General features: G+C 37.7%; 2 protein-coding genes across 3 annotated transcripts in view; both read left to right on the top strand.

Moving 5' to 3' along the window:
• The window catches only part of LOC127636045 (multiple C2 and transmembrane domain-containing protein 1-like), a 40159-nt gene extending 37195 nt beyond the window's left edge, over positions 1-2964 (top strand). For both annotated transcript variants that reach the window (XM_052116410.1, XM_052116411.1), the window contains exon 20: positions 60-2964. In XM_052116410.1, coding sequence (XP_051972370.1) covers positions 60-131 — 72 coding nt within the window. In that variant the 3' untranslated portion in view covers positions 132-2964. The remainder of the gene's footprint in view (positions 1-59) is intronic.
• Positions 2965-5861: 2897 nt separating this feature from the next.
• tlr8b (toll-like receptor 8b) lies at positions 5862-10544 on the top strand. Its single transcript, XM_052116421.1, has one exon. It carries the CDS (start codon positions 5862-5864, stop codon positions 8883-8885), a length of 3024 nt encoding a protein of 1007 aa, XP_051972381.1. The 3' UTR covers positions 8886-10544.
• The last annotated feature ends 2152 nt before the right edge of the window (positions 10545-12696 follow it).

Genomic DNA, 12696 nt, shown 5'->3' with positions numbered 1-12696 from the left:
GATGTTTTTTCATTCATGTGCATTGACTTATGACTCTTTGTGCATAATTTACTCATCAGGCTCAGTATAAAGAATTCAAACTGGATTCCACACATAGTCCCAACAAGAGAAGGAGAAACAATCCCGGCTAGTTCCTACCGTGCAATTTCACATTTTAAAATCAACAGCCTCCAAAGCTCTGCGTGTGTGTACAATACACTATGAATGTTACATAGACTTAAAAAGGGGATTTAAAAAAATGGATATTTCTATTGTTCCTATCATTGTAGTTTATGTAAACCTGCACAGCTACAATCAACCAATGGTAGTAATATTTACATGGCGCAAATGTTTTTTTGTTCATATAAATGTACTCTTGAGATATTAATACGGCCATTCTGTTGCGCTGACTTTTCATTATGTCAGTGTCTTTTACATTTGGGCTTTTTAATGAAAGTTTTAGCCTTTTGCCACTTTTATTGAGAGATGATGGGGAAAGAGAGGGGGAAATGGATAACATGCACCAACTACTAGGCCATGGCTCCAATAAATTTGTCATTTTAAATGGTTACGCTTCTTTCTGCCACAAAACACATCTGTATAAATTTATAAGGGAGTTTTTAGTCTTTACAGATATATGCAAAATTATTTATAAAATATGCTACAGTTTTAGCTTTTCTTCAAAATACAAACCCTAATGGTGCACTTTTTCCATCTGAGCTCACAGTTCATGTCATTCGCTTTGGGTTTGAGTGTTGAACTTCATCTCTCTGTAACCATGTATTTTTAGGAGAAATTGCATGCTGTGCATCCAAATCCAAAAACAATGTGTGTTTTGAAAATTTTGTTGTAAATATACATTGTGGAAAGATTGCTTATATTGTTCTAGACACGTATATGACCACTTTCATATGAGGTTTCAATATATTTTGCTTTTCCGTTATGTATGCCATGACGAATGACGATACAGTGTTTTATTATAACATTTGTATATTCGTGTTGCACGTTAACAAGAATGGCTCTTCATGGTCTATAAGCATATACGTATATGTATAACTGTTACAAAGGTTTTTTTCCTTGAGAAATATTATTTTTTGAAGTATGAATGATTTATAAATTTGCCTTATGGAATAATTCAATCAGAAAAATGTTGCATACTCTGAGAATAAGTGTAATAGCCTTGAGCTTGCATGTTCATACAGAGCTGGAACCAACCATTGAAAACCTCTTTGGTCATGAACTTTTGAGTTTTACACAAAAATAATGAAATTATAAATATGTGTATAACTGGTCTTCAGAAGTACAGACTGTTCAAAAATACTTCTGAAAGTTATTATGAAATGGTATATGCTACCTATTTTACATCCATAGTGTAATTGTTTTTTTTTTTTGTTTGTTTTTTTGGTTGTATCTTTCTGGAACAAAAGACAAACATGCTTTCTTTGAAATAATATGCACCAATGCATTACTCAAAATAGGAGAAAAATGTGCATTAAGAAAGTAAACAGGGTCAATTTTGATTTATTTAAGTTACCCTTCCCCCCAAAAGAAAATAAATTCAATTATTCAACAACAAATTAATAACTGCAATTAAACAACTGCTTGATGTCAGGGGGTTTGCGTTGCATGATCCAGTATTCTCTTCTCCTTGTGTAAAATGAAGATTGTAAATCATTTGTTCTTCTAAAAGCATCCAATTAACTAATCCAGATTGGAGATACAGTATGTGTGAACTGTGAAGGCAGTTAGTGTGATGTATATTGGGGGAGCGACAGTAAAAGATAATGAATGAGTCATCAAGCAGTTTTGTGACTACATCAATGCTCATATGGGCTACTGGAGGGTCCATCTCCCAGTTAAAAATTAAAGGTTTATAATTAGTTTCTTTAATCCCTGCCTTATTAAATAAATGCTTCTTTGGGAATCAGGACAGACTAATTGAGCTATGAAGGGCATCTTTTTAAAGTAGCAAAAGATCAGTCTCTCCCATGGCCTGAGCTTTTAAAAGAGATTAATGAGAATTTAAAAAAGGTTTTGGGTTTCCCTTCTCGCATCAATAAAGACCAATGGAATTCGCTGCAGTGCTCCAATTGATGATTTAAAGAACCAAAGGACACTTTTGATTTTTTTTTTATGTTCATGTTCATGACTGTCTTTCTTCAGCAGAACACAAATTAAGATTTTTAGAAATATATTGATGCTTATAATGTAAGTAAACGGGTGCCATTGGGCTGCTGGCTATTTGACAGTCCAATGATTTAAAGCAAGGATTTAAATTTAAAACTTTTTAATTATCAAATTTATTTTTTACACAAACCTATCAATTTGCTTCTGAAGACATTAATTGATCAACTGGAGTCATGTGGATTACTTTTATGCTGCCTGAATATGCCTTTTGAACAGCACCTGTATACTTATATTATAAGGACCTACAGAGCTTCGATATTTTTCTAAAAATCTTAATTTGTGTTCTTCTGAAGAAAGACAGTCATACATATCTGGGATGGCATCAGGGTAAATAATAAGATAAATGAATAGTTCTCCCAAAAAATTTACATAAAATTTCAAAAACAAGAGAAAACTAAATCTAGATAGCAAATATATTAATCAGTACCATTTGTCAATCAATTTTCAATGTTGATTCATATTAGTATATTCACTATCTGGAAACTCAGTCACACACAATACAAAAAGCTCTGCTCTTTTCCTGTGCGAACCAACAATTGTGTCGAATTGCTTCTTGTCCATTATTCCTCAAGAGCTCAAAAGTCTGCCATAAACTCAAACACAATGCCCGGGAAGAATTCTACACCCTCTTAGGCTCAAATACCCCACTTGATCATGATGGCTGTGAATGGGTCTAAAGTGCGGGATGCAATCTGTAAATCATTTGTAATTTTGTATTTATTTTGATTCAACTGATGACTTGTATTGGGATAAGTCTAAGCCCGATAGTGAAAAGGCTTCTGTTTGAATTTTTCTAACTGAATAAAGCTTTTTTCATTACAATTTAACAGCATAACATTTTGAGTGCAATGGTGAACCGAAGCATTTACATGAATTTCAGAAATTCATGATATTTGGTATGTTCCTCTATTGTTTTAAATGGCAGCATGTACTCGAGCAGGCATGAGAACAACCTGACGATACACAATATCCAGCATGATTTAAAAATGTTCCAAAGAGCACCTTATTTGCTACAATTTAAGGAAGCAATGAAATCTGACCATCTCTAAAAAGTAAACATGGCTAATACAACAAATGTGCTTACATTTTATTAATGGTCAACAAATAGTGCAGAATCTTAAATATTTTTTATTCACTTGACATATTTATTTCCAGGTTAAAAGTAGATGATTAGATCAGATTTTCAAAGTGGTCTCAGACTTTTGGACCCCACAGTAAATTGGATGAGGGCGAAACAAAGTCAGTACTGTCTTAACATTGTAATCTAACTATTCTACATTTGATGTCACCACAGACAATGACAGCCAAACATTTGCACCAATAGGTCACACGGTACTGGATTAAGTAAAACAACAAATAACATAAATAATGAACCATCCCTTGTTCATCTCCATACCTCCTCCCTACTGACTGGAAAACCAAAGAGTGTGGCATGGATACAACACATTTAAAATTAATAATGGTCCAATCGGTATGTGGAACACATCGCAGCGGTTGGAAAAGCAATGCATGAAAGTTGCCCCCAGGTGCAGAGCGGAATATGAGCACTGGCACCTCTGTGGGTTCACTCGGAGTGCTATGCATCTAATTGCTGGAGTGTCCACTCACAGTCACTGCGTTTCTCTGCTGCATACTAATGCATGATCTGCTCAGCATGCGAGGAGTGCCAGTCTAGCCTTGCGTACTCCCGGTGGCTCTAGAGCTGATTAGGGGGGTTTAGGAATCGCTCGAGTGCTGTGCAAACAGAAGAAACAGACTGCAGTCTGTTTGCAGATCGGGACATTGTTTAGATCTGTTGGCAATGGTGATGTTAATGTGATGATGAATTGGACCAATAAGGGATTAGAGGGATAAATAAGGATTAGTTTTGACATTGAATTGAGTGTTCAGTTTGTTTCATATTACAATGTATCATCCACGTTCATGAAACCTGTTTGAGAACCGTCATAGTATTTGTTATTTCATTGGTATAAAACTTGGAAAACAATACAATGCCTGTCTGAGGTTATGCAAAAGGTAAACTAGTTGCTGAAGTAACTCTCTAAAAGGCAGACTTATAGAGGAACTGAACTCTGAATGGACTTCCTCATGGTCATTTCTTCCTCCATGGCGCATGCTTAGATTTAGATTGTACCTATGTGATGTTTGTTTATGAACCTACATCATTTCCCTTTTCTCAGATCCACAACTCATTACAGTTCTATTTTTAAATTGGACTTTTGGAGTTGTATTTCCTTTTTTATATCAAGCCACAATGACAACATTTTCAGGAATTCATGTTTTTTTTCTTTAAAGTTAAAAATCATCCTGAATACTGAATGTGCTGTCATGCACATACTGCTACTCAAAATACACTTTGTGCACGTATGTCTGTTTATGTGTGTGTGTAGACAAATAGATGAAGTAAGATAATTCCTGTTTTAAATATATTCCACATAAATCATTTTAGAGATATACAAAGCTATAATTAATGTAATACAGTAAGTCGGTGCCTGTAATCTGAGAAATTAACTAAATAGAATTAGAACTAAAGGAATAACTAAACAAACATGTTTATTTAGACTACTGTAATTACTGCATACAATGGGCATGTGAGTACTTAATTCCCATACTTATTTTAATTATAGAGTTGACTGTTAGAAAAAACATTTAGGCAAAAATGTCATTATAAAATATTTTTGGTTGCAGACACCTAAGACACACAACAAAATAAAACTTTGTGTCTATTGTTCTTATTCATAATAGGGGAAATAGTCATTCTGACACATTCTGAAACTTGAAAGGGGAAACTGCAGACAGGTTAAAAAAGACTTACACATTAGCTGACAGATATTCCTTGACCATGCCTTTACTCTCCGAGGACCATTCTGGTAAGTTCTATATTATTTTGGATACCAGCAGACATTTCACTGTCAAGTCAAATATGTTTAACATAGTGCATAGGTAATAAAATGCTTGTGCTTCAAGTCATCTAAACTGTGCTTTTTTAAAAATGAAACTAAACTACACTAGCAAATTAAGCATTAGAACAAGGAGTGGTGGTGGCGTAGTGGGCTAAAGCACAGGACTGGTAAGCAGAAGGTCGCTGATTCGATCCCCTCAGCCACCACCATTGTGTTCTTGAGCAAGGCACTTAACTCCAGGTTGCTCCGGGGGGATTGGCCCTGTAATAAGGGCCCTGTAAGTCGTTTTGGATAAAAGCGTCTGCCAAATGCATAAATGTAAATGTAAACAAAGTTAACGGTTACTTTATTTAACAGTACATTTCTGCATTTACGTACTATATAATTACAACAACTACGGTACTTACTAGGTACTAACCCTAAACCCAACCCTATCCTAACCCACATTAAGAACATGTGGTTACCAAATATTACTCATTACGTTCTTGGGGAAGCACACTGTGAGTATACTGAAAGTACATGTACTGTAAAGTAAAGCGCAACCAATTGAAGAATAATGAGAACAAAAATAGCAGTATCAGAAATTAAATTTTACCTTTGGAAAATTAACTTTTGCATAACCTAAAATGTTTGCATTTTGTGTAAATCGTCTTAGCTAATTACATTGTCAGTTTCGTTTCCATAATTACTACACTTTGAATATACATTTTATATTATACAGTGCAAAGGAAAATAACTTATATAGTTACAACATATTTTCTCATCCACAGGAATCTCCACAATCCAACGAAAATGATACTTGTTCTCATTTTGATATGTTTTGTCCACTCATCTCATGGCCTCAACTGGGCTTTGAGAAAACTTCCATGTGACGTGGCATTTTCCAACAGCTCTGTCGTCTTGGACTGTTCTAGTAGATCCTTAAAAATAATCCCGAAAAACTTGATCTGGAATGTGACTGAACTGAACCTTTTTGATAATGAAATAAAAGACCTTACAAAGGATGCTTTCTGGAATCTAATTCATGTTACACAGATAAACCTGAGGAAGAACTGCCTTGAAAAAGACAGGGGGGTTTTTTCGAGATTGGCAAAACTGAACACTTTGCTACTTGATGATAATAGGATCTCAGAGTTTCCAAAAGACCTTCCTCCTGGACTGCAAAAGCTGAGCCTGAATTCCAACCAAGTTAAGACCCTTAGACCTCTAGACTTTGCAGGAATACAGAAAATTGAAATTTTTTCATTAAATAAGAACTGCTATCATAATATCTGTCATGAATTGATCATTCACAATGAAACGTTTCAACATCTGAACCTGACTGTGCTAGAATTATCAAAAAACGGGCTGCAAAAAATACCTTCTGCTTTACCCAGATCCCTCCGCCATCTCTCACTTCTCCTAAATAGGATTGAGCGCATTGGTGCCTTTGACCTAAAGAACCTAACAAGCCTAAAAGTACTTGATTTATCTGGAAACTGCCCTTTTTGTTTCAATGCTCCTTTTCCATGCACCCTCTGTGGGACAAAAAATCATGCCCTTCAGATTGACTCAGAAGCTTTTAGTGGACTATCCCAACTGCAAGACCTTCGACTGTCTGGAAATTCTTTACAAACAATTAACCCATCCTGGTTTAAGACTCTTACTATGTTAAAGTACTTGTATCTTTCCTTTAACTCTTTGGTAAGTGAGCTTGAAAGTGGACAATTTTTCAGTGTCTTACCACATGTGGAGGTGGTGGATTTCTCATACAATAATCCATCTCAAAATTTTTCCCCAAGACTGAAACTCTCAAAAGGTTTTGCTAGTTTAAAATCATTGCAAACACTTCACTTAGAAGGCTACATTTTCAACAACCTTTGTGAGGAAGATCTAAGACCTCTCTTCAGTTTGGGAAACCTGTCCGTTCTAAACTTGGGAGTTAACTTTCTCCAATTCGTCAATCTATCTGTTTTTGGGAACTTTCACAACATATCTTTGATTTCCTTGATTGACAACAGGCTAATATTCACAGGACCGGTTCAGAGATGGGAGTGTGAAAGTGAGGTTAATTCTGAGAGAGACCACCGTCAAGGCCCCTATATTCACACAGATCAACAGTTCGGCCGTTACCCCCCATTTACCAAAGCCGAGTGTCTGGCAACAGGACCAGTACTGGATCTAAGCAGGAACAACATCTACCACATCAATCCAATTTTCTTCACTGGAGCTGAGAACATCACTTGTCTCAATCTGTCCTCCAACTTCATTGGTTCATTTTTCAATGGAACCGAGTTCACTCACTTTCCCAAGCTAAAGTACCTTGACTTGTCTCATAACAGGGTCTATATGCATTCAGATTTAGCATTTAATGAAATAAAAGAATTAGAAATTTTGGATTTAAGTCACAACAAACATTACTTTGAGGTGGCAGGTGTGAAGCACAGTCTTATTTTCCTTAAAAACCTAGAGTCCCTCAAGGTCCTCAATCTCAGTTGGAATGAGATAAATACACTGACCAACAAGACTCTGTACAGCAACTCGCTAAAGGAGCTACAGTTCCAAGGGAATCGGTTGGATATAATGTGGAAAAAGGAGCATGGCTTCAAAAATCTTTTTACATTTCTCTCAAACCTGACACACCTTGATATATCATATAACAAACTTTCCCAAATACCGGCAGATATATTCAGTTATTTCCCACAGAACCTGAAATATCTTAGTATAAGCAAGAACACTCTAGCCTTTTTTGACTGGGAAAAACTAAAATATTTACCTCAATTGGAGACTCTGGATCTAAGTAAGAACAGACTGAATTATGTAGCTAAACAACTGTCAAAGCATACAAGTTCATTGAGGTTTTTAGACTTGAGCCATAATCTGATCTTTAAGTTGAATCACTTTCTAAAAAATGACAGAAGCCTGTTGACCCTAAATCTTGCATTCAACCATTTGAAGCACATCAGTGACACATCCTTCCAATCAGGGAGTGATCACTACTTACACACGTTGCACCTGGAGAGAAACCCTATCCATTGCACTTGTGACCTTCTGGACTTCATTCTCTGGTTAGAGAAAAGTGACACGGTCTTACCTCGTCTAGCAACAGAGGTCCTGTGTGACCTTCCAGAATCTAAAAGGGGGCATCCCATGGTAAACCTGGACTTTAAAAATGCCTGCATCAACAGCAGCATTGCCCAAATCCTATACATACTCACCTCTTCCATAATCATTACTGTTGTGTCAATTACCATCACATTACATGTGTACTATTGGGACATATCATATATCTATAATTTCTGGAGGGCCAAAATAAAAAGTCACAACTTGAAGGCTGGTGACTGTACCTACGATGCCTTTGTTATGTACGACACCAAAGATCCAAAGACTGCAGAATGGGTACTGAACCACTTGAGGTTTGAGCTGGAAGATAGAGGCAGACGGATTCATCCACTCTGTCTAGCAGAGAGAGACTGGACTCCTGGTACACGCATCATGGACAACTTGAACCAGAGTGTACAGCACAGCAGGAAGACGATATTTGTGTTGACAGAGACATTTGTTCACAGTGGGATTTTCAAGATGGCGTCTTTCCTGGCACAACAAAGGCTATTGGAAGAGGGTGTAGACGTGATGGTGTTGGTCTTGTTGGAGCCGGTACTTCTGCAATCTAGAATCTTGAACTTGCGACGATGCTTGTGTGGACACAGCGTGCTAGAGTGGCCTAGGAACCCGGCAGCGGAAGACTGGTTCTGGCAGAGCCTCAGAAACGCTGTCAGGTTTGAGAGTCAGGCTGTGCAAAGCAAAATGTTCACAAATTACTTCAACGGGAGATGAACTGGTAAAAAATGTGACTTTTTTTTTCCAGGTACTTCAGTTTGCTTTTGGGTTGCTAAAGCCAGGTGCATACTGTATGAATTTGAACTTCCTTTACTATTAATGCTTGTCAGATTGTGCAAAATGATCCCAGTGCAATCTTGGGTAATAGTCATGCCACACTGTGCAACATTATGTCAGGCTATGCAACTCACATTATCACATTATAAGGGTTAACTGGGTGTTTTATTTTCATCTGTGCAGGATGGTGATGCAACATTTCTGACATTGCTTTGTAAAAGGCTAAGATTCATTGCAAAGGCAATCAATCTGTCATCAGTGAACATGCCACACAAAGTGATCAAAGACTGACGATTTTGCCCTACAACAAGAAAAATCTTTTAAGATCTCCAAAATTGGTCTCAGATTGAAAAATCATGGGCAAAATCATACAGTGTAAACCCTGATTTTCTTGATTGTGCAAGTAGACCAGCACTTAAAAGACCAGTACTGCTGGTCACCAGCATATTCAGTGTTTTGGATGCTGGTATCCCTACCAGTCTTCTTAATTAACTTAATCAGCAAGCCTCCCTTGGTTGACCAGCATTTTTTTGCTGGTGAACAACATGGCTATGCTGCTGATCCACCATCTAGACCAGCACCAAACCAGCTTGGACCAACATGGAAATTCAATCAGGTCTGAGCTTGTCTTATAGCAGGGATTTTCATTCTTTTCTCATTAAAGCATGTTCCATTGTTATGCTGCCTAACTGCTTTGAATCGTGAAATGTTTCAACATTCTGTCTAAAAAGAAGAGTCACTTCACACTTAAACTAATTTTATCTGCGACTTCCCATTTGTCAGTTATGGTGCAATCAATCACATTTCTATTCTCAGAAACCCAGGAAATACTTAGATGTACTTTATCACTCTAGAGAACCACACGGTGTGGTGATAGATTTTTATCAAAGTTTATAATGGACTCAAATAGTTACGATACACAACCACAGTTATTTCAGCTCTCTATGTCCTTACCCTTTTTCATCTTTTATTCATCATGAAACCAGTGATGAAAAATTCATGACTCTAGGCAATGAAATGAATGCAAAATGAAAACTGTGGGCGTATATAAAAGGGGTGAAATGAAGAACGTCTCTATCTAAGGTGAAGCAGGCACTAGGTGCAGATCACATCGAGGGCAGTGGGCTCTCTTGAGCAACTTTCTGATTTGTTAATGAAGTAGATGAACTTCTGATAGACCTACATTTCAAGAACCTGGGTTGTTACATGGTGGACTCACTCACAGAATAATACTGTAGATTACTGTGAATTTAATTGAACATAATGTATGGTCACACTAACTAATGACCAGCCATGTGAAGCAATGCAATAATAACCTATGGCATTTGGCTTAAACCACAAAATGTTTATGAAGTGTATCATTAGTATTATAATCTTTTCATGTTAATGGATCAAATGATTAATGCATAAGGCTAGGAAAAATGTTTTAGCTCCAAAGTATCTACAATAAACTGTGCAAAACCCTTCTAAACTTTGTCACCAGTCAAAAACCATCAAACTTTACCTTAATATGTTAACAGCCACCAGAAGCATAATCACATTTAACTGTATAAATCACATGTATTTTGTTGTACAATTTTCACTTTGTGTGTAAGATATATCAAGACATGCTGAAAATGTATATAAGGAAGGTTAAATACAGAATGACATACTACCATACTACTATAGCATGCAATATGATGCGCACATTTTGTATGCATGGAAACCCCAGATTTGCCAAACAGCAGATGATATACTACCATACTACTTAGCCTTTTGTTTCGGCTGTGCTGCATACTACCATTTAAAATTCAACTCCATAAAAAAAAAATGGATAATACTTTTTACAATCCATGCAAAACAATATTGTATTGAGCTTTATAAAATACAATAAAAATGTTTTTTTTTTGTGCATGATGCATGCTGTCTTTAATGAATACTAGCCAGTAAACAATGTAAACTGTGCAGTGAACAGTAGTCTAGTATTCCATTTCAAACAAAGCCCTTGATTATTGCTGCTTAATGCTTACCTCCTCTTATTGAGATGGATGGGCCTGGATGCTTGCACAAAGTTAATTAGAACTGGGGGATATGGAGCACATTTGTGTTCCCAGAATGTTTGGTCTTCAGTGACGTCAGTGTAAATAGTTTCACCTCAAATTTGTTGGAAAGTGCATCGACACATGCAGTGTCATTGGTTGGGTCGAGAAATCAAGCATTCATTTTTGCTAGTAAGTGTATGTGGTCTACGAGATTCATAACCATCAGCTTGCGCACGATGCGCTTAAGGACGACGATACAAGTGTTTATCGGAAATTTAAAGGAACAGTAATATGTTTTTTTAAAAGACTGTTTGAACGAGTGCTATTATAAATGCTTGTAATGCGAAATTTTTATTGTTAAACACTAACATCTGTGACATCAGGCCACCTATTCATAAAGAGTTTACAAAGACTAAAGGTGCCTCCCAAACCGCACAGGTCTGCACTATTCTGTGTTTTCATGGGTAATGTAGTTGTTTACCATGAATTCCGCTATCAAACGCGATTTTTAAACAATGAAGTTGAGATGACGCGTTAACGTGGCTTTAACGGAGGCATATACCATCAATGAACAACCTCGTAGCTCACGATATGTCTTTCTTAAGTTTTATAAGTTATCGTTGAAAATCAGTTTGTCTATGGGATAAATTAATGGGATTTTTACTTCCGGAACCAGACTGTTGCGCTCTGTTGTAAATAACGAAGAATGTAGTAGCTGGCAAAGCTTCAGTGGATACAGCACCTTTCAAATGTGAGTTGAATGCTTTACCATCACCCTTAAACATTGTGAATATGCATGTTGTTTAAGTTACAAGTGATAAATTTAGAAAGGCAGCTGAAAATCCCAACACACATCACCCAGTCCAAATTGAGACCTGACATCATCTTGGTCTCTGAGGCCACCAAACATCTGATCTTGTTAGAGCTGACAGTGCCCTGGGAGGAGAGGATGGAGGAAGCTCAAGAGAGAAAAAGGGAGAAATACCAAGAACTGGTGGAGGATTGTCGGAGGAACGGTTGGAGGACCAGGTGTATGCCAGTAGAGGTGGGCAGTAGGGGATTTGCTAGTTACTCCCTGAGCAAGGCCTACGGTACCCTGGGCATAAAGGTGCTAATCAAAGAAGAGCCATAGGCAACAACGTGGAGGCAGCAGAAAAAGCATCCAGATGGCTCTGGTTAAAGAGGGAGAGCAGTGGGGGCAGTAGAATGCCACTTGGACACAGGCCAGGGCCTGATCAGCCTCGGTCGGGTCAGCCTGGACGAGGGTGTCTGTTGTAAGACCGAAACACCCAGTGACTCCTGGAAACAACACTGATGATGTGTCCAAGGTTGTGCATCAGTAGATGTTTCTGTAAACTGAAAACTCTGGGAGCACCAGTGACAACCAGGAACAGACTGGGTGACAACCACGAAGAGTGTGGTGACATCTGGAGAGACAGACGACGGCCGGAGAGACGGCAACCCGGGGTGGAGAGGGTTGGCAGCCCAAACCACTTCTTCCGTAAGGAAGAACCCAATAGCAAGCTACTAAACCTACAAAAGAAAAATACCCCCAGGGGTGCCCGAGAGGGGGGGAGGATGAGCACCCCAACAGGACGGACTCAATGACAACGACACAGAACAAAGGAATTATGACATCGACAATTCAGTGCATCTGCGGTAGGATCTGCAAGAACGAGAGGGGTTTAAAAATTCATCAAGGCAGAATGAAATGCTTGACAGCGGCAACG

Source organism: Xyrauchen texanus, chromosome 43 (assembly GCF_025860055.1).
Source record: "Xyrauchen texanus isolate HMW12.3.18 chromosome 43, RBS_HiC_50CHRs, whole genome shotgun sequence".
Lineage (NCBI taxonomy): Eukaryota > Metazoa > Chordata > Actinopteri > Cypriniformes > Catostomidae > Xyrauchen > Xyrauchen texanus.
The sequence above is the reverse complement of the archived record's forward strand: the minus strand, read 5'-3'. Positions and strand labels throughout refer to the sequence as shown.

What these genes read in the sequence shown, in the direction of transcription:
- tlr8b (XM_052116421.1), top strand. Translation starts at nt 5,862, where the DNA reads ATGATACTTGTTCTCATTTTGATATGTTTTGTCCACTCATCTCATGGC.